This window comes from Porites lutea, chromosome 9, assembly GCF_958299795.1.
Source record: "Porites lutea chromosome 9, jaPorLute2.1, whole genome shotgun sequence".
In the NCBI taxonomy this organism is placed as follows: domain Eukaryota; kingdom Metazoa; phylum Cnidaria; class Anthozoa; order Scleractinia; family Poritidae; genus Porites; species Porites lutea.
In genome coordinates this window covers 27,954,118-27,977,086 of record NC_133209.1, presented here as the reverse complement: position 1 = coordinate 27,977,086, position 22,969 = coordinate 27,954,118, and the positions used below count along the sequence as shown (strand labels likewise).

The following is a 22,969-nucleotide window of genomic DNA, read 5'->3' as shown; positions in this document are numbered from 1 at the left end:
AAAGAATTCGTACTTGGAATACAAGACTATCTTGCTTGTAAACCATTCATAATTCTTGTTATGAAACACAGCTCCAAAGGAAGCGAACTTGTCCGATGAAGACAGAATGTATTGACCAGAGACAAGTACTCAAGAGGTACAGTTCTACTTAACCGTAGCAAGGTTGGGTCAATCTCGACCAAACAGAATAGCCAATGTATGCAGAGTGTTCTAAGTGTGTTTAGACTTCTTGGAGATAAACAATCCAGTAATGCTCAGATCCATTTCAGGAGTACAAATGTGACTAAAAACCACTGACAAGCCATCAAAGAACAATTGAAGAATCTTTGACAGAGTAATTTTATATCCACCGGTCATATTTGAGTTAGCTGACTGTAGGATTAAAATCAAGGTGAACTCGGTGTGGGTAATGTTTTGATATAACAGAACCTACATGGTTGTGATGGCGGCAAGAGGGTACAAACCACTGAAAAACTAAAACTCTGGTTAACAAACGCAAACAGGAACTTCAAGGAGACTAATGTATACCAAGGTCAGTTCTAGCATCACAAACACGACTACGTATATCTAGCCGGATTTTTGATAACGTTATCGTCAAAAAGACCTTTTGCATCAAACGGTTTTTTATCGGCCAAAAACTATCTCCAAAGTAGCTATTATAAAAACTAAGAGTGCAACCATTGCTTTTTTTTCTTATCTTCCTTTCCTTCTCCTCGCTCTTTCTTTTTCTCCTTTCCTTTTCCTTCGTTACTATGACTGCAAATTTCGTAAGGTTGGTTTTCAAAAACTCGGCTAGATATAGGTATGAAATTTTCTTCATTTTTAAACTCAGGCGCCGACTCTTCTTCTTTTTCAACTTCTTTTATACTGACTTCTTGAGGTAAATTTTCACTTGAGCACTTCTCATAAATGACTTCACTTCTAAGAGAAGACATAGGTACATTTGGCGAATGAATATTTTCGTTTTCATTTGGCGATGACCCGGTGATTACACTATCAAATTTGGTCACGACCTGTGAAAGACAATAACTCAAACAAAATATTTTCATTAGGGACATTTCGAGGCTGGCTAATTTGAGAACACCCATGTTGACATGTGACGGAAACTAGAGGCTTAAGCCGCATTTTAGACTCTGGTCATGAGATAACAGGCTCACAGAGGTTAGATAAAACATGACTAAACTCTTGAACACTCTTTTCAGTAACGTCCTTGGCCGAATTTCTAGAGTTACTGAAAGCACATTTACCAGAACTAGATCCGACGGAAGAATGATTATTACTCGTAGAATTGCCAAGGGCCCGATCAACGGCAGGGCCGACAGCAAGTTTGACTGCTTGAGCGCCCATTCCCTGGTGAAAAGCATTCTGCATAATGTTCTCCGATACAGGAGTCTAAAGTTGGGTTTCGAACTTCTATAACTGCCCAATTTAGGCTTTTTACTGAAAACGCTGCCCCCATTACGGAGACGATTAAGTTTTACCCGATTGAAATTTCCGATTAACACGACGATTTCCATCATTTTGGGAAGTTTTAGTCCACACATTAAATTCGTCCCTGACAGCTTGTTGCTTTTCCACTTCTGAGGGCTTAGACACTAATTTTTCAAAATTCTCGACTTCTTGACCACTATTTGATTTACAGCTACAAGAATTTGCTACTAACTCTTTCAGTTTTGCAATGTTTAATGCAGACTCCAAATCAGGTGATGGATGCAAAATAACACGGTCACGTATCTCTGGTCTTAAACCACGTAGAAAACAATACAGCCATTCACTTTTGGGCGACTTTAAACGAGAGCAGTATGAAAGAATATCAAAAGAGTTATCCGAAACAATCTCCCCTAATTACTGACGACGCACTTATAGCTTTTGTCTCAACTGCCATTGGTTAGCTCTTGAGAAATAAGTTTTTTCAGACAATACTTCAAAAGCCAAATTTTCTGAACCTGGCAAAGTCTTAAGCCATAAGCTTGAGTGTTTTTTTAGAAAAAGGGGAAGACCAAGCGCGAGCTTTCCCAACCATTTAATAAACCGGCACGTTCACAATTGCCAAGAAATTCACGAACATCTTCTTTCTCATCGCCACAAAATAGTGGAAACTCAACAGCAGGCCTATGCATTACTTAAACTGAACGAGACTCTGCCATTATTATTTTGTTTACATATGAAACTTATTCTTCATACGGTTAAACTTAAAAAAGAGTTCTCAGTTGCTTGCACTGGCAAAGTTCCTAGCACTTACAGACTTCCAGGGGCTGATCTTGTACTCTTCGCTTGTTCTCACCACTAAACCATGCTCAGAAATATAAGAAAGTTCTCCACCAAACTAGACTCAGAACTCTCCACCAAAATAACGGGTTTTCCACCAAGATATGTCGGGGTGTGTTCGAGCAACTCGCTCGCTACACGATGAGGTACCAGGAATCTGATTTACATCTTGGTCTTTATTCTTCTTTGACTTCTGCAAACACCCTTAATCAATTTACTCCTCTAACTCTTTCCCTCAATCCAAGCTCTTCTAACTCTCCTCTCAAACTAGTCAAACAGCCGCGGCCGTTTTTTATAACCAAAGGGCCGGTCATGTTTGAGTTAGCTGACCGTAGGATTAAAATCACGGTGAACTCGGTGTGGGTAATGGTTTGGTATAACAGAACCTACACAGTTCTTATCGGCAAGAGGGTACAACTAACCACTGAAAACCTAAAACTCTGGTTAAGAAACCCAAACAGGAACTTCAAGGAGACTAATGTACCAAGGTCAGCTCTAACTTCACAAACACGACCACCTATGAAAAACTAACATCGGACAAACGCAAGCGAAGAATATTCCTAAAATGGAAATAAGTAAATAACTTTCAAACTGCTTCACAACAGTATGATGACATCTGCAAATGGTGAGCCAAAGTCAAAGCAGATGCGTGCTGTATTTAGTTGTTCAATGAACCAGCGTCGTCAGTCAAACAAACATGAACCTTTAAGTGTCTCAAAAGTGTCTCAGTTTCTAATTACACTCTGATATTTGATGCTCTTCTTTGGCATATCCTGCATTTAATCTTATCTTTTGCCTTTAGTGGTCGTGGATGTTTTCTTAATTGACCAAAACATTAAATGAATGACAGATGGCACACTGAACTGAATGCCATCTAATTTGCATTGGAACTAAAGGTGATGTTACAAGAAACGATTCGCAACGATCATCTTTAGCGCAACACAGCTTTGCAACATTGTTGCGACATTGTTTCGAATAGTTACAACATTGTTCCAACATTGCAACGCTGTGTCGCGCTAAAAATCGTCGTTGCAAATCGTCCCGTGTAACATCACCGTCAAGTAGCAAACAACCTTTATCCGCCGACCTAGCGATCCTCAACTATGCGGCTTCGTTGCCCACTCGCGCGGTGTTCTCTCGTTGTTCGCTTCGCCGTTATATGAATTGAAAAATCTCATTGAAACGTACATCTACCAAAATATGTATTCCGAATTTAAAGGTTTTATACTTTTTCAGCTTTGTAATTGTTTTCTTGTCACTTTTGCATAATGTAAGTTTTATTACGTAATTCAGGAGCCGTGGCGACAATCGATTATGACTCCTGTTTAACATGATGTAGTTTTGCTTAAACGAATAATAAATTTTCTACGTGTCTTGGATGTTGCTGATATGTTTCAATATGTCCGTCGAACGTGAGTTGTCTGTAACTTTGAAGTGTCAGTTAGTAAGCGCTGTTAGTGTTATAAAAACAGAAGTATGAACAGTAGTGAGTTAATCCCCACATATCCCATCCCGTTTCCCACCCGAATAAATCAATAATTCTTACGTCCTGCTTTGAATGCTTTGAACTAGAAAAACTTTCCGCTTTCCGCCTACCTCAAACCATCCCGCACCGGATCATTTGAGTCCGCATTCCGCAGGCAAAAAAAAAAAAGACCCAAAAAGGCTCACTCCGCATCCCGCCAACCCTAACTTCTGCTAACTTAAAATCCGAGGAAACTGACGAAAATATCCCACAAGTAAAGCACTTCAACGTTCATATTAGTATTGACTAAATATCATGCCTATTTCTTTCGCGATGTGTCGCTTTATTCTGTGAAATTCTCAGTCAACGCAATACGAGCTACAACCTGAGGGTTTGTCTGTGTAAATGGCAACGGACAAACCGGTCAAAGTCGGTCCACGGTTTGGACAAATGTTAGTCAAAATTCAGGACTGGTAAAGTTTATTCCCAAATCGTGTTTACCAGTTGCACAATTTTACCGAAAAACGGCCGCGAAAGCCTGGAACTGGTATCAAAGATGGGTTTTATTAAATCCATGGAACACAAATTTCCATTTGGAACATTTCGTCCGGAAAAACAGGGGCGCTTTCCATTTAGGAAAAAAACCCGGAAATTTCGATGGGAGCAAAAGTGGAATTTCCGATTGATAAAAAGTTGTTCCATTTGGTCGTAAGGGGCCCCGGTACGTCGCGGTGCCCGACTGTGGCCCTGGAACTGGTACAAACTACGAGAAACGTAAATGGAACACGACATTCCGTTCGGAAATTCCAACCGGGAAAACGGGCCCACCTTTTTAGATTTACCACTTTTTCTGGGAATTTTCCAGTGGGATGAACCGACCAAACGTGTTCCATTTACCGACGAACCGGAAATTCCGGAAATTTTGACTAAATGGAAAGCGCCCAGGACTACCTTTTCAGAAGTTTCGTTGCTCATGGATATTTTCCACTGGGACGACACATAAAGCTATGTGCAAATGGAAGCAACAACTCCCAACATTGTTGGGAGTTGTTGCGTCCATACCGCGTTGTGCACATAGCTTAGCGTCTGACCGGATTAAAACTTTGTTGAGTCCTTTTGCACGGGGCTATCAGCTGTGTCAGTAGTATTTCATTTACTTTTCAACCGCATTTTCCTACAACTTTTTGCAACTGGTAAACAAGCGTTCATCCATGAGCCCATCTAAAAAAAAGGCACCCAGGTGGTTAATTAGACGTTACCAATAGGAAGTTTAAAATAGCGTTGATGCAAAGTTTGCTAGTATAATCTACGTCCACAAAACGGGCGAGACCTACGACCCGAAACCGTAGCTGATTAAGAAATGCGACCCTCATATGCCATTTCGTGCCGACACAACGCGGTTACTTGACTACGTGCCAACCGGCACAGAGCGTTGTTTCACTTTTTTGATGGTCACTGAGTCACTGGCCACAAACGCGGTGAGTATCAAACCCTAACAAATGATACCTTAATCAAAGACAGGCCTAAATAATCTTGAAAACGATGGACCGTTTCTGTAAATTGTATCTCCTGACTTTATTTATAACCGGTTTAGATCGAAAACGCCAAGGTTTAAGTTGTTGACTTAACAGATCCTCGCGGTCAGGTATGGTGGCGCTTGTCATTAGAGACCTTACGTAACTATACATACATACATACTTTATTGACTTTCCCAAGGGGCTTTTCAAAGACAATACATAACTAATACATAACTAAGACGAAGACGCCAACTGGAACGTCTAAAAGACAACAGGAACTTTACTTGAAGATCCAAAGATGCGACGGCAACACGAGAACGTAGTTTAAAAAGTGAATCTACGTTCTTTCAGTCTTTACCGCGATTATTCCTACCCACTTAGCAAAAACGGCAAAGAGTTGTACAGTGTGAGATGCACGTGCAAAGTTGTTGTTTTGCTCATGTAACCTACAGTTTTCTTTTGTTCTTTTGTTCTTTTAGTTTTTCACGTTCTCGTTGTGGTCGCGTCGTTGCATCTTAAAGTCCCTAATGTTCAGTGAGCAAACAACAGCTCCGTATGTGCATTGCGCTTTTTGGTAAATTTTCCACAACTACGACGCCGCGGAAATGAGCAAATTTTACGTTGACTTGAGAACGGGGACGACAAGGCGATAAATATTACTATGACCCGACTATCTATCTCTATAGTTCCAACGTACATTCCCTACTTTTAACCAACTGGGTGACTTGGTATACGGGCGAAAGAGTGCGAAAGGAAGTAAAGTCTACTTTTTTTCTATATATATTTTTTTCAACGGCGTCGCCGTTGTCAGATCGTATGAAGGTCCCTATTCTTGTGCCACCGTAGCCTGCGAAAACATTCGTTTCTCCTAACCGTGGGTTACTGAGCGGCAAGTGGTCAACCAACGAGCTTAAGGTAGCATGCCCAGCGGCGAAGAGCGAGGAGACAGGGACGTTTTCGCAGGCTGGTGTCACGGCCGTTCACTGTAAACGAGCTGAATGTTGCCGGTTTTTTCTAAGCTGACTTCAGCTGTTACTGAGATTGATTGAGTTATCAAATCAGCTCATGTTTGAACACAAAACCGCTACGCATCCGTAAACGCCTCTGCCTACACCACCAAGAGTCCTTTATCCTTGCTCACTGAAGCGGCTTACACGCCCAACGTTTGAAGCTGCACCTTCTCAAGCTCTTCCACCCACACCAGTCACTCGACTTCTGAAATTAAACAGAAGAGGAAAATATTCGTTTCAGTTTTTGCAAGAGGTTTGTTTCCACATGCCTTGACTCCCTGACCTCCTCATATTGTTCACTTTACGACACAGAAAAACACGCTACAGAATTCTGGGACGACGCTTGGCTTTTACTTTTGAAACATTACTAGACGTAAACAACTTAATCTACACTGACAAAGCATTTCATATGAGCACTACAGAAAGTAATCATAAATTGTTCCACGACCTCTCATCTTCCCTTATTAAACTCTAAGATGAGCAACTCAGCGGATTAATTTCAAGAAAAATGTCTTTAATATACACTTTTTTATTCTCAACAAATAGCCGATACTTTACTTAGGAAGCTACATTTGAATTTATTCATGATTATTTCGTTATTAATGTTATGGCTCAGAAGCGATGTTGTGCTTTCGCTGTTCCTAACTTCCTTCCCCTTTATAACGGTGCTCAGTTTGCGTGCCAATGATTGAGGGATTAATTCTACTGTAAAAGCATTCATATTGATACATGAGCTAATCCTGTCCGAATTTAACACCACTGAATGTAGAAGAGACGCGAATCTTAACCCTTAGGTACTTGTGTTCAACCTCGGAATTTTATATTTGGAACAAATCATCAGTTTTTTTTTCTGGAGGTTGATGTGTAATCTCATTCAAGATCTGCCATTCAGCACCCTTTTAAAAAGATACAATAAAATAGGATTTTGGATTTCAAATCATGATAGCACGAAGGTCAACGAAGTCAGCTTCGAAACGTCGATTTGTTAGATAGATTTAGCCACTAACCACAATAACAGGGAGATGGACGTGACAGTTTGCTAACAATAAATTATCTGAACTTTGCCAAACTTTGGTGGAACTGAGTAAATTCTCCAAAATGACATCCCCCCTTAAATAAAAACTCGACATTTGGACCTTTGTAATATAAGAGAATACTAAGGGAGGGATAAAACAAAATGGCCCTTACTTAACTAACTCATTAGATGATTCGCGAAAAATATTGAATACAGACATGATTAAATTGTTCTTAAACAAAGGGACCATGCCAAAGCACAGGTCCTCGGATAGAGCTTCGTAAAAATTTTAAATTTTCTTGTGTTGGCCTGGTTAATTTCATTGTCTCAAAGTAGGATTTTCTTCTGGATACGACCTTGAAACACATTTTGACATCATTTCAATCAAGCCTTATTTATTATTCCCTCACTATGAATACCATTATAAATTTCTTTAATAAAAGAATTACGATAGGTTTGCAAACAGACCTTTATCTTTCTAATGTCATTTTGCGGTAATAGGGGTTATACCGCCCAATGTATTTTGCCGTTAGAACTCTACAGTTAATTGTCTTGCCTTGGGGCTATAGGAAAGTTTACACATAAGAAAGCGTCGTTTTGGCAAGAAAAATTTTATAGACAATCCAACGTTAAAAAAAGGGTAGTTGATAATACTTTTGTTTATAATAGTTGCCCAGCTGTTTCATTAATATTGTGCGTGATCATTGGAGCTGAAGACCGCAAAGTTTTTATTCGAAATCGTGCGCTATGATTGGTGGACGCTGTATCGCGATCTGAAGAATGTGTCAATCACAGTCAGTCAGTCATCAGTGAAGTACGGAAACGCGTCGCTTCTTGACAAATATACTTTTAAAGTTCTTACAGGTACATTGCATTTCTGTAAAGCTATGAAATAAGGCACCAGAGAATTTTTTCCTGGAAAGGCGACAAACGAGAAGCACTTCTATCCTCGACAGTCAGAAAGCTGTGTTGGACTTGCTGCCACTGACGAGGCGAAGTGAACAAAAAGTCAACCTTAGCTGTGTGGTCATCTCAGTCAAGCAAAGAGTGAGTGACTTTGATTTGAATATGCCAGTTCCCGCTTAAATTTGTTAAGTTGTTATTATAGAAGGACAAGGCTTTAAACTGGTAAAAACTAATTGTTAAAGTAAAACAACTTCAAAGTCTGGAATCGGCAAAAGTCAATTTTCGCAGCGAGAAGAAATCATGAAAGTATAAACACTGCACGTTGTAGCTTTCGCGGCATTTTTCCTCCGTGCGGCATATTGCTGTTTCTAAGTACAACCTGAAATACAGCAGAGTAGTTAAGCTGAACGTTTGATGTTTGAGCGCAACGCGCAAATAGCCAAAATATCAACCTTTTCGTCATTTACATCAAGCCCACTGAACTGATGAAAGCATGTCTTGTTCATGCTGCAAAGAAAACAGCACATTAATGATTTACATTTCAATGACGCGAGGTTTTCGTGACGGGAAAATTAAATATATTGAAATTCTTCTTAAAGATCCACGGTTATATTCTGGTACGGTGATATTATTCGTTGTTTTGTTTTTGAATTAGGCTAAGATTTAGGTTTTGTCTACCGAACTTAGAGATTCTTACCCGCATCACATTTTAAATTGGTCCAGTTGCCCTGTTTGCGGTAGTGATTGAAATGCAAGAAGTTGGGTTTTGATGGCTTTTGAGAATGTAAATTAACTTTCTCTACTCGAAGTTGTCCTTGTATATTGCTGGTGTTTACAATTCTACTTAATTTGATTTGCGTCGGATACGCAGATATCAAGAAAAGCTACTGAACAACACGGACCTTTACACTTTGAGCTCGATAACGAAAAAATGCGCGAAGGATTATAGAGTAAAGCTTCTTCAACGTTTGACGAATGTGTTAATAAGAAAAGTAAACCTTGCGTTTTTACAAATCGCTCTGTTTTAGTTGACATATCATCACAGATCATGACAGCCTTAAAGAATGGGCGTGATGCATAGCGACAGAACAGCTGATTTTGAAAACAGCGCATCAACCTAAAAAATTTATCAATTGAATCCGGTTGGTAAAATTTCGAGGCAAAACACGACATGATTGACTTAAGAAACAACAAAATCTCGTATTGTTATTACTATTTTGATGTGCCATTTTTTTTTTTTATCATTTGATAAGAGGATAAACAAGTTCGATGGCTAAACCCTCAATTTTTGAAACCCAATTCTCACGTTTCATGCTGAGAACACTTTCATGAAATTGACAAGATAGCGCCTGTCACGCTATCATCTTTTGGACGATTTGTCGAAGAAACGTTTTTTAATCACAGTTTCGACAGAAGTCTTCACTGTCTTGATTGAATCACCTAACTCTCATGCCGGTTTCAGGTGAACTTTTAATGATTAATAAGTGACCAGGGGCAATAAACTGTACATGCAGTAACTTCGGTGTTGACAGCACACAGTTGATTCAAGATGGCGATAATTGGTTTCTAAAGATCTCAGCACAAATGCTTGAGACGGAAGAAGTATTTTGATCAGCAAATGACACAAATTTGGTAGTAGAGAAGAGAAGAGAAGTCTTTTGTGTATCGCATCATTACCGAAACGTTCCAAACTGTAGCACGGATTTATCTTGAGATGATTAAATTACGATAGATAGCAAACGTCGCAACTTTATTTTACTTCGGCAATCATTTCCTTTGATCAGAGATTTTAAATTTGATTTAACAGGGCGAGATTTTAGGCAAGAGATCAACACACTTCAATTAGCTGAAATATTTCATTTTCAACAAGAAAGAAACTTTCGAAAGATCAATATATGGACATTTACGTTAAATATGTTGACGATGCATTAAAAATAATCTTTAAAGCGGCAATACCCTTCAAAGCTAAACTTGATCAAAACCAAGATAGAATGAGATACACCACTCTCTCTTGTCAAAACCTAACCATTTACTGACGTGTTTTATTTCGAACCTTATCAGATAAACCATTTTTGTACCAGGAAATATGACGTTTGACTTTTAAGGCATAATATATCCGCGAGATCGCTTTGCCACCCAGGTCGTCTGGTGTGATCAGTTCTGTCCGACGATGCAATACTTAAAAACGTTTTTAAAACAATCCAATTAGTGAATGGAAGAACTTATCTATTCACGGAACATTTACACTAATTTAATTACAGTCAGAAGACGTGTCCTTAAAAGTGAAATATAAATGAGAAAAAAGTTTTCCGATGTCAGAGAAGATAAAGTATGCTTCTCTCGTTGTCAATTTTATCGTGTTCGAACTGATATGAATACAGAATTCTAAAAATAATAAGTGGCGTAGCTGATTAGCCATTCAGAGTGCTGTAACACCCACTTCCTCTTTTATTTAACATGGATTGTTTGAAAGGACGCTTCTAGAACTTTCAACTGCACTATGGACATTTTTCAGACAATCCCAAGACCTGACTCTTAAGTGTTATTAATTACACGCTCAATAAAAATTGCTAAAAACATTTATACAGCCAGAAAATGTAGAAATACAATTTGTTGCATTATTTCTATGCTAGAAATGTGAATGACTTCACTGCACTGTTGTCATCGAGTTCACCGCAAATTCATTGATAAATCTAACTTTCAAAACGAATTTCTTGCTATACTCTGATGAATTTCAATGGTCACTGGTATAAAAGTGAAATTAGATTGCATAAGCATTTAAAAGAGTTGTTCAATGTTGTGTATTGTAAGCAAGGGATTACTGTCAGAACAATTAATCCATTATAATGGTCCCTCCAATGAAATGATTCAAGGATAATATTGTGTTCTAAAATAATTAGCATTGTTTCATTAAGCCCTAAGGTAATTGTCTGAAAAGGCATTGCAGTTTTTTCTTATGGGAGAAAACATGGTCAGCCAGAACACAACACAACTTACTTAAAAAAAAATGAAAAAAGCTTAATGTACATTTATCATCGCTGGCCAGAAGACTGGTAAAAAGGTCTGGTTGGACAGGGATTTTTAAAGGAGCTATGTCATGCTATTTGCTATCATTTTGAAAAGCTAAAATATGTCTTCGCATCAATAATTGAATTCTAAAAATAACGTTCCAGTTTTGTTTTTTTTAAGACTACATTTAGGTACTGAAAGTGTTTCCTGTAGTCTGTTGCTACAGATGAGAAGGATGGACTTGGACAAGGATTGAACCCTGAAAAATTTGGCCAGCTATTTCAAGTTTTTTTTAAATGCCATGCCTGCAAAAATCACCAAAAAATACTATGATCAGTGCTCCCTGATGAAATTTGCTTGCTATCTTTTTCAAAACCCTACAGGAGCATTTTGTGTGTTGGTAAAGAGGCTCTTTTGGCGGGGTTACATGTGGCCCACGTCTGAACTTGAAAACCTGGGCCCGGTTCCTCGAAAGATGGTTAAGTTTAACCCAGGATTAAGCCAAAATTTAAGCAAGGTTTTCTAGTCCAAGAACATGAAACTCGAGCTAACAAAATACTGTTGTGCCTTTACATTGAAAAGAGGGGGTATGGTTATTTTCTGGAACAACACACTATTAACTCACATATTCTCTACATTTTTCTTCACACATTTCTAGTGGTGTTTATTGAGGAGAATTTGACTTTTTAAGACTTAAATTTTATTATTTTCGAATTTTCTTTACTTTTATGACCTCATATTTGATCATCTAATACGGGTCAAGAAGACTGTAGACTTTTAACTTTTTTTAAACTCCCATGCTTGATGAAAAGTCAACAAAACAACATACTGTTTCAACTCACTACTACTGACTAAAATTAGGAGGACTGTGTTAACTGTAAGTATCATTCGTCATTTCCGGTCTCTTAAACCAAAAATGAGGTTCTACATTACTTTTTGAAAATGTAAATGTTCTCTGTTCTTGATATTAAGTGCACTCTGTGCTTATTGAGGATGTAAACTTAATCCTATAACCAGGGAGACCAGCATCTAAATTCTCAATACATTGGCACTAATTTATTTCACATAGACATTAGGATAAAGGAAACAATCATTAAAAGTATTTTTTAAAACTTAAATTTCTCAGTAATTGATTGAATGAGATATGTATGGAGAAAAGCAAGTTGTGATAAGGGCTCAACAGGGGAGCACTTATAACTATATTTAGAATCTTTTGTTTTAACTGGTGAAGCTTCCATTAATTTGGAAGCTCTGATGTATATTGTTCAAGCAATTGGTGGGCCAAAACAAAGCAGACATACACTGTAATAAAAGGGTGTACCTAGCAAGTTCAGCACTGTTTATAAAAGAGTGTAATCAGCACTCTATTTAGGGTTTAATTATATTGATCAAAGTTTTGTTTAATAGGTTCATCAATGGTTTGCCAATGATCCGTTAACTTAGTGTGAAATTTCCTGTTTATGGGAGGCAAAGAAAACTGCAAGAGTTTTGGCCACAAAATGAGCTGCAGGATGTACATTTTCCTGCTCCTGTTGACAGTAACATGCGGCAAAGAACATGACAACCATTACAGTAGACTACCAAATGCCATAGCAGTTATTGGGAGACCATTTAAATACTATTTACCATATCAGAATGGAAATGAAGGAGAATATGAGGTAACTGTACAAGCATCATCCATACAATATAATATAATATAGTCAATAATGTGCAATTTAAGAAATAAAAATATGTAGGGCGAAAAAAAAAAGAAAACTCCTGTCCAGTTGTCCAGAACAAGTAGAATTTCTTGCTAAGCGGGTAACTTTTTAAGCGTGCTTGCCCACTGGGCAAGGTCCAGGCAAAACAACTGATATCAAATAAAATCATTAATTAAGACAGGCAGGCAGGCAGGCATGGTCTCAGGCAAACAAATGTGAGAGCTGCTTGTACAATGACCAAGCTGGAATTCAAGTTTTTTTGAGCCCTGAATATTTGAGTAATGAAATACATGTAGATAACACCACATGACAATTTGGGAAAATTATAAATGATATGTGCTTGCTAAATCTCCTTAGAAATCATATTTTGTCAGTTAAATGAGCATCTGTCGAATGCATTAACCCTTCCCCAAAGGGTTATTGAAGGTATCTTGTATAATGCTTCTAGCTTTTGCGTTTGTGGACGAAACCCTGCAGTGTGACATCTCAAAGGAAACCTTATTGCTGGTACTTCACTTAGTGCGCTATATGTTTTCCACTGAATTTTGTCTTTTTTTTTTGGGTGTAAAAGTGTACTTGCATTAGCAGATAACCATGATATGCTAGAAACAATATTATTTCAAGGCATCCACTCAACAAGCTAGACTTTGGACATAATTTAGCGACATATTTTTGTTGATGGACCTACATACTAAATTATGCACACAAGGATCTTAAATAGTTATAGAAAAAATAAAGTCACTTTCTTTGAATGTAAGGCATGTAGACTTGACCTTTTTTTCCTTTTTTGCTTTCAGGCTGTAGAAAAAGGAAGATCAACTCTACCCAAATGGCTGTCCTTTGACGCTTCCAATAACCAACTAAACGGGGTACCCCTGTGGCGTGACAAAGGCAAGGTTGAAATTGAAATCCAAACAAGCAAGAAGGAAAAGTCTGTATTTTCAATTGATGTTCAAGATTTACACAGTGTGCTAAACAACCAGTCACCGTACTCAAATGAGACCAAGGTACCCTCATTCAGAGAGCCCCAGTGTTCCCATGGCATGCCAGTAGCAGTAGCGACAGTCCTGTTTGACCTTCAGATGGGGAACCTTTGTGGAAACGAGAGAATGAAACTAATGAGAAAACTGTCAGACTTTGTTGATGTTGACATGGCAGATCTACACATGTCTGTGGGCAAAGGACACAACACAGCATTTGGTCTTAAGGATGTGACAATGGTGACAGCTGGTCCTGGAGATGTGGCTGATTCAAAGCACCCTGGCATTGCAGTTTCCTGGCAGATTGGCTGTGGTACTTATGTCACAGGTGTGCATAGTGCTTCCAGTAATCAAATACACCTTTGTGCAAGGGGAATTTGATCGGTATATGGCAAGATCAAAGTTGAAACAAGATCCTACTGAGGGGCCAGCCAAAATTTAGTTAATGATCAGCACTTTCTTTTAAAAAAAAGGCAAAACTAGATTCTTGCTCTTTGAAACTTGCAGTGGCCATGAATCAACTACTGTTCTTTAAATAAAAAAGCCAAGCTGCTATATTTTAATCTTTATCTCCTTTTTTAATTAAGGATTACAAGTGGCATCTGTATTGAAGTCTAGCTCTGAGAGAGGAACATTCAAGCAGGCTCTGGAGGCACAAGTCAGTGGCTGGCACATTACCACTGGTCAACCAAAAACTCATCGTCAGAGAGAGCGCAGACAAATAAACAATCTGAATCCAACTCCAGTCATAACACAACAGTTTGGAACTATTGTAGCTACCAGAAGAATTTATGCAACCATTACTCCAACCGTCTCAGCAGCACCTCCAAGTTTAATTCCTGGTGGCGTTACAGTGACCTTGTCTTCCAGTGTGACTCCAACTGTGGCTGTCAGTAACAATAAGAAACCAACAATCTTAATTCAAATGCCCCAACTGAGTGTTTTTCTTGGTTCAAGCTTCCAATATCGCATACCACCAGACATGCTGTATGATCCAGAAGATGGTTTTACCAGAAATTTAAAACTGGAGGTTAAAACAGCTAATGGTGAGGACCTTCCAGCAACTTCCTGGATATTGTTCAGTACTTCAAAACAAGAGTTGTATGGCATGGCTCACGGCAAAGATATCATTGGATTGCATACCTTCTATCTTGTTGCTACTGACAGTCAAGGGGACACTGTAGATTTCAAATTCAATGTGCAGGTTTCAGAAGATGGCATTGCATATAATCACCAGTTTACAATTTGTTTGAAGTATGATTACAAAATGTTTATGAACAACATTGAAAATCGCCTGAAGTTAACCAAGAGTATCTCTTATTATTATGGTGTAGCTGAGACAAGCTTGCATGTGGCCTCGTACTTCTACCGCCATGGATATATTTTCTTTACATTCCAATTTCAATCTTCAGGCTCAAATGATGACTGCAACAGCACTTTCTTGAGAAATCTTAAAGATGGCTTTGGTAATAGCAAAGACCTTAATGCAGAATTCAAAGGATCCCTAGGTCGTGCCGGGTTCAATGTGATGTACGGCTTCTACAAAGGACTTGGTCCTTGCTTGACAACTACAAATGTGAATACTCCACCGCAACTCAACAGACCCATAGGCACCCTTCACATGTATTTGGGACAAGGATTCCGCTTCACCATCCCCTACAACACATTCTATGACAGTCAAGACTACTATAGTCCTGGCCTAAAGCTTCAAATGAGAACAAACAATAATGAGGCTCTACCCGCCAACTCTTGGATTCTATTTGATTCCACTCGGCACCAAATCTATGGCCAAACAAATAATATGGCTTTGGTTGGACCCCATGGGTATCGCATAGTTGCCATTAACAGTGCTGGACTAGAAACTTTTGAAAGTGTTAGATTTGAGGTACGGAGCAGTACAGTTCGTTACAATCATGAGTTTGCCATACGTCTGCGTCGAAGAGGTTCATCCCAAGCTCCTGGCGTGCTTGGTTATACTTATGAAGACTTGGCAGACAATGCTGCAATAAGAATATCTCTACTGAAGTCGATTGCTAATTATTATCAACTGGACTTAAGTCATGTGCGCATTATCAATTATGTCCAAGGTCCTTCTGTAAACTTTATGTTTGACTACATTCCATATGAGGACTCTGATAACTCAAACCTGACAAAGCTAATAAATGGCTTCTGGGACAGCAAGGAAGATGAAATGAATAGAGCCTTTGTTGCAGCCCTTAAAGAGGACAACTTTACTGTAATAACAGGGTACTACTGGGGTATGGGTCCATATCAGAGTCTCACTCCCCTAAAAGATAGTCCACCAAGTGAAAGTGATCGCATCTCTAAGAAAGTAACACGTCTGGGACAGGCACTAAAATTCCACATCCCTTTCAACACTTTCTATGATGAACAGGAATTTTATACACCTAACTTGAGGCTAAGTTTGAGAACAAAAGATGGAAGTGAACTGCCAGGTATATACTGGATCACTTTGGACTCACAGCAGTACATTTATGCTTTGCCACTACGTATGAACATTGCTGGAAATCACAGATTTAAATTGATTGCAAGAGACAGGTTGAACCAAACAGGAGAAAGCACCTTGAAAGTAACTGTTGAGAGTGATAAAAAGTCCTATAATCATGAGTTTGGAATTCACCTGGACAACTATGCTTTGCTGAAAAATAATGTTGACACGATGGTGAAATTGGTAGTAAAGATTGCTGCATATTATGACCTGGATTACACAAATGTGAGGGTACTCAGTCAGGATCAAAACATGTTTAGGTTTCAGTTTGATCACATAAGGTCATGTAATGATTCAAACCTTATTAAACTGATTAATGGATTCTGGAATGACACACAACAACAGCTGAATCAAGCATTCGTGGCAGCACTTTCACCAGATTTCCAAGTTACTAATGTGGATGGCTATTACAATCTTCTTAAACCATGCAGTGGAAACAATCGGCCACAGTTGCGTACAGATGTTCCTACCCTTACTGTAGTACAGGGAATTATGTTCAATTATCAAATTCCTGTCAACACATTTTATGACAAGGAAGATGGCTATACTCCTAACCTTAAACTTGAAATGACAACAATGGATCACCAAAAGAATCTGCCATCTTGGATTTTCCTTGACTCTAAAAAACAAAACATAATTTGTTTTGTAACTGACAGCAATGTGGTTGGTCGCCACTCGTTTTATCTCGTTGCCATAGATAAAGATGGGTTAAAAGCAAAAGATGAAATTGACATACAGGTGACCGAACACACTGTGAAATACAACCACAAGTTTTCAATCGATGTTATTGATGGAACAGCTGGTGGCGATGTGAAAGGAAAAGTAGCTTTGGTAAACAAGCTTGCAGCATATTTTGTTGTGAGTGTCAAGGACATCCACATTGGCAGCTATGGTCCAGTTTGTACATTTAGGTTGGCCTCACTCCAAGACCTTAAATGTGACGATCCCAAGCGCAAGAAGATCATCAGCAGTTTTGAAGTCAACAAAAAGTTACATGAAAATTTCATTACAGCACTTAAACCAGAATTTGAAGTGACATCTGGTAAGTACGAAGGACAAGGAGTCTGTGGGGTACCAACCCCAGCAGGAAACACTCCACCTAAAGTATACAACCATGTAGACCGGTTAAACGTTTTCCAGGGACAAGGATTACGATTTATCATTCCAAGTGATTCATTTTATGACAAAGAAGACCTTGACACTCCAAATCTTTCACTGGACTTGAGGACGACTGATGATAAAGAACTTCTAAACACATCCTGGATCCTTCTGAATTCATCACGCCAAGAGATTTATGGCCTCCCCACTGATATCAACAGAGTTGGACTGTATGAGTTTTTCTTGATCGCTTCAGATAAGCAAGGATTAAGGGCTTTTGACGGCTTTGAAGTAAGCGTTTCAGAAGACAGCAAGCCATTTAACCATAAGTTTAATATTGTCCTGGACTATGATAATGCCACCTTCATGGATAATGTGGGAATCAGAGTCATGCTGTTGGACAAGATTGCCAATTTCTTTGGTGTGAACTTTACCAGTGTGCGTGTTGTCAGTTATGCCCCAGGTGTTTTATTTTCATTCTATTTTGATTTCATTCCATATGATGACTGCCTTCATCCTTCCCTAAAAAACCTCCTTGCAAAGTTTTGGCTTGATAAGGCATTGCATAAAGCTTTCATGGCTGCACTTCTGCCACAGTTTAGAGTCCTTTCAGGATCTTATGAAAAGCTTGGACCATGTGCGGCAGTTCTTGTTGATGATCCTGGTGCCTTAATTGGAGACCGCCCTGGAGGAATATGGTGGACGTATGCAATTATACCTGCTATTGTGCTTGCTATTATCCTCCTCATCATTGGCTGTTGTTTGTTGATTATGATGGGATGTCGTCGAAAGCAGAAATTGTCAGGAGCACAGAAGACAACCTTTATTTACAAGAAGAAACCCATTGTTCTCCAGGAAGAATATGAGATCAAAGAACAACTATTGAAGCAACCAATTGTGCTGCCAAATGAGAAACCACCCATACCACCAATGTATTCACGAAGTGCTGTCCCCGGAGGTGACAAAACACCATTATTGATTGAGGAAACAAAATCGGTGCCTTATCAAGCACCAACTTTTGTGTCAAGTAGACAAATGTCAAATGGTTTTGGTGGTGGTGGTGGCGGCGTTGGTGGTGGTGGCGGTGGTGGTGGTGGCAGTGGCAGTGGCGGTGTCGGTGGCGGTGGAAATGCAGGTTTTGTGGCCAATGGAGTTGGTGGTGGTGGAGGTGTTGGTGCTAGTGGGGGTAGTGGTGCTGGTGGTGGGGGTAGCGGAGGTGCTGGTTTGAGTGCGGCTGGAGGTGGAGGTGGTGGTACTTTTGTTTTCAGCAGTGGTACTGCCAGTGGAGGTGGCAGTGGTGGAGGGAGCAGTGGCTTTGTTGGAGGTGCAGGAGCTGGTGGTGCTGGAGGTGGAGCTGCTGCAGGTGGTGGTATGGGAGCTGGCAGTGGGCTAGCTGTGGGTGGTAGGAGCAGTGATTTTGCGGGAGGAGCAGCAGGGGGTGCTGGAGCTGGTGGAGGTGGAGCAGGTGGAGGTGGTGCTGGTAGAGCTGTTGCTGGTGGTGGTGCTATTAGTTACAGTATGGCATCAGGTGGTGGCAGCTTCAAACAATCCTCCTACAGTTACAGTTACAGCAGTAGCGGTGCTTCAAGTACAAGTCGCAAGATAGCTTATTCAGGTTACCGTCTACCACCAGCCTATGTCCCACCTTAAAGAAAAATCTGATGCTTGTTTGTAGAGGCGGAAGTACAAAAGTTACCTGCTGACCAGGGGATGCTTTTAGAAACAGTGACTTGTTATGCAGCGTCTTGTTAAAGATGGAATGATCAATGTTTAAGTTGCCATAATTAACAGGCACGTACAAAAAAGTGTTAGCAGTGTGGATATCATCATCAAGAAATTACATTTCTAACTTAGGAACATGTTAAATGGACAGTTCCCTTAATTTGCTAATGAACAAAACCTACCCATCAGCTCAGGGATGAGTAAGTAGCTTTAAAATAATGGTTCAAACAACACCTGGCCACAGTAGTTAAAAAGGTGGACAGTGCTATCTGCTGGATAAATTTCTATCCAGTGGATAAGTATTAGGAAAACCAATTGCACTATCCACTGGATAGAGATTAATCAGGGCCGAGTTGTTCAAAGCTGGGTTAAGATAACCCAGGGTGAGTGTGAGATTTGAATTCAGATTTGAAAGCTTAAAAAGCATTTCAGTTTTAATTCTTTTTGTCTGCAAGTTGATGATTGGAAGCTCTAAAAACAACAGAGAAAATTATCCAAGAAAAAGCTTTTGAACATAAGAAAAAGAAACCTGGGTTAAATTTAACCCCGGGTTAAGCGCTAATTGGCCTTCAAACAACTGAGCCCTGGTGGATAGTGTTATTCACCTTTTGATCAACTAGGGCCTGATATTTTACTGGTTAGGTGGATATTTTTCAATTGCTGCTCAAATTTCTGTTGGCAAAAGTTAAGTTCAGAATGGATCTGAAGATTTATGCTGTTAAAGCAGATGTACAATAATTTATGAATTAGTTATGTTTGTGTGTGGATATTGGGACTTAAAGAGGCAATGAACAGCTGGTAAAATGAACACTATTATTTTTTCCCTCATAAAGTAAAATTTATAGGAAGCAACACAACCATAATGTGCCCTTGTCGTAAAAAATGCATTTCTTTAGCTCCTTGGCACTTTTTATTTACCAGGGTTCCAATGCCTTCAACGTGCTGAAAAAGGAGTATACCATTGTACTGCTGCTGTTGTACTCGTATTTAATATTGATGTAAAAAATCAAATGTTAGATTGTTAAAATTCGTTTGCCTTTTCAATAATTGCAAGCTATAAGAATGAATGCTCTTTCATTGGCTACTGCGTATAGGTAAGATGTATTTAAGTGTCAAATTTAGTCTTTTGAATTACATAACATTATTACCAAAACACCAATCATTAAAGGGGCAAAGTACCTTTGGAGCAGTTGTACAGTATTTAAATTTGACTTTCTCTAGAAATTAAACAGATTTTGCATAATTTCCAAAGACAAAGACAAAACAAGCGTCTTTTTTATAGACACCCAAACAGAGCTTTAGAATGCATTTCTAGAGAACAAAAAGTACTTTGGATAGCCTAAAAAGTGTTTCCAATGTATTTAGGAGGAAACCTTAGTTGGGTGCTCCTGAATTGGGTTCAAAACAGTAAAAGATAAATAAATAGAAAGCTAAATTTGTAGAAATTAATGCTGAAATTTGATGTAGTATTATGAATGTCAGCCCTCCCTGTACCGTATCATGTTATACTCTTTGACTGCTGTATTCAATGTTCAGGGGCATCCAACGTCAATTTTTGGAAAATATCTGTTCCGAAGACGATTTGAGATCTAGAATTTTCGGAACTTTTGTTATAGAATTTCTTGCTTGCCTGCTCCTCCTAGAATTTTCGAACATGTAAAAAATGGTATAATTGCCCATTTTTAATGGATTTTTCCCTAAAAAGGTCACCTAGAATTTTCAAGAGCCTTTTTTCTGGCTGAAATTTTCGAAAATGTAAGTTTTGATCCTGACCATATAATTTTTGGATCACTAGACTTTCAGCTAGGAAATCCAAACAGATGAAAACTTTTTAAGGGATAAAAATTTGACTATATCTACCGTTTAAATACTAAAGTACATTCAACAATGCTATGTTTAAGTGGTTTTGAATCATATTCTCATTCGGTGCCCCTGAATGTTATTGATGTAGACTGATGAAGCGGTGTGCCCTTCCTTTGCTGAATAATTATTAAATATTGAAATAGGGAATTAGAAAAAGAAGAATGAACTCACATGACAATACAGTTGTGGCAAAGTGGGATTTCGTTTTTGCATAGAAGGGGATGTTATTGTAAGCTTAAGTGATGTTAGGATAGAATTAAATGCTGCAGAACTTCGTTTGTGCTATGTTGACTGGGGTATGATATATTAGTAAAATGCAACTAGTGGTCTATTATCAATGCTGCATTCTCATTGGCTGAGCTACTTCTAGGCTATTTGTTATAGACCACTAGTAGCGAAAAGCGCCATGGCCTCAGAGTTGATAGCCCATTCGGACTCGAGGAATTGTTAATTTTTTATTGCACCGAAAACTTCACGATATCGAGACGCGAGTATTACGTAGTCTTCGAATTCAATATCGAACCACAGCTTAAACAACTACAAGAGACAGGGATCAGGTAAAAACAGAAGGGAAGTGAACATCAACCTTATTTATATGGCAGCGGGTCAGGGGAGTGGGAGTACACTAAAAGCGTAGGATCGAAGAAGGATTTCCAGATATGAAGAACGTTGACACTTAAGAAAACCTTGCAGTAATTACCTTCTTTCGGCGACTAGAGTTGGAGATTTTCTTTGCCTTTCAGTCATAACACTATCAAGAGCAAGCCGAACAAGTAGCATACCCGCATAGGTCTAGCATCCGCGCTTCCTGGGGTAGAAAACTATATGGTATTCAGCCATGAAGTATATACAACATATGCCAGGCCTTCCCCCTGTCCCCAGCCCCCTGATTTTCTGGCGACGTCCTGATGTCCCCCGTTATTCTTTAACATTTGATTTGGCTGAAGACCAAGCAGAAACAGAAAGGGATGCCTCTTGTTTGTAAATCGACCTTTCTATGTCCGGCGAGCCGAATTCTGTAATCGTTTGGTGCGAAATGCTCTGAACAACAATATTCCTTTTTCCCATCTTCTATCTGATTCAGGATCTGATGAAACTTTTTTGCTATTTAGGTGAGATCCGGCCGATTTTCACTTCGATTGTTTTATGTGGGTGCAGCACTTGTCTTATTTTGCCTACAAGAATCTTGTTGTTACGCCGCCATTTTGAGTATGAGGATCATTAGGCCTCGCTTCCATGCAACTTCCTGTTTTTTTCTGAATTGGTGTATTCTCAGAAGAGACTTAAACACAAAGAAAAACCAATCCAAAAAAGGGAAAATTACCAGAAAGCCTCAGAGTCATATTAGAATTTTAATATATCGAAGGTGGGCTATTTATAGTGTTTTCCTTTTTCCGGAAAATTCCGGTACTTCAATACCGTGAAGAGAAAATGCTCATTAAAGAATGTGGGCGTTCTCTCTCTATTTTTTTTTCGAACAGGAAACTGCTCCATATAATCGATGGAAGAACATTCTTGAGCAATCAAGGAGGGGAAATTGGGGAAAAGAACTGTCTGTTATATCACGCCAAGAGAGAATAATTATTGCCAATATTCTCTCTTGATCACGCCAAAAATTAAGCTCGTACAACTAGTATCCTTTTAGGGCCAGTCTTTGCCGTACCAGAAATGCAACGCCTTTAGCTGGTACTCTTGTAACTTCTTCAAAGTGTTCAGATAGTGGAGTACGGCTGTTAAAGGCAACCGTAAATATTTCAATGAACGTTCAAAGTACTTAGCTTCTGAAAAACAGGAACATTTAGCAATGTTTTCTTTGGTGCAAATACGTCAATTCAAATGATCCATATATCGTTCCCAGGGGGGGAGGGTACTCCCTTATTTGGCCTATACAGGTGTGTGCCGCTGAA

General features: G+C 39.1%; 1 protein-coding gene across 5 annotated transcripts; it reads left to right on the top strand.

The window, feature by feature from the left end:
• The first annotated feature begins 412 nt into the window (after window positions 1-412).
• LOC140948645 (uncharacterized) lies at window positions 413-21,347 on the top strand. 5 transcript variants are annotated; one of them, XM_073397909.1, is made up of 5 exons: window positions 4,987-5,211; window positions 8,140-8,322; window positions 12,598-12,848; window positions 13,688-14,198; window positions 14,458-21,347. In XM_073397909.1, exons 3-5 carry the CDS (start codon window positions 12,651-12,653, stop codon window positions 19,125-19,127), a joined length of 5,379 nt encoding a protein of 1,792 aa, XP_073254010.1. In that variant the 5' UTR covers window positions 4,987-5,211; window positions 8,140-8,322; window positions 12,598-12,650; the 3' UTR covers window positions 19,128-21,347. The 5 variants fall into 5 exon arrangements, with proteins under 5 accessions (XP_073254013.1, XP_073254012.1, XP_073254010.1 ...); XM_073397912.1 differs by lacking the exons at window positions 4,987-5,211; window positions 8,140-8,322 and adding an exon at window positions 413-532; XM_073397911.1 differs by lacking the exons at window positions 4,987-5,211; window positions 8,140-8,322 and adding an exon at window positions 3,913-4,007.
• The last annotated feature ends 1,622 nt before the right edge of the window (window positions 21,348-22,969 follow it).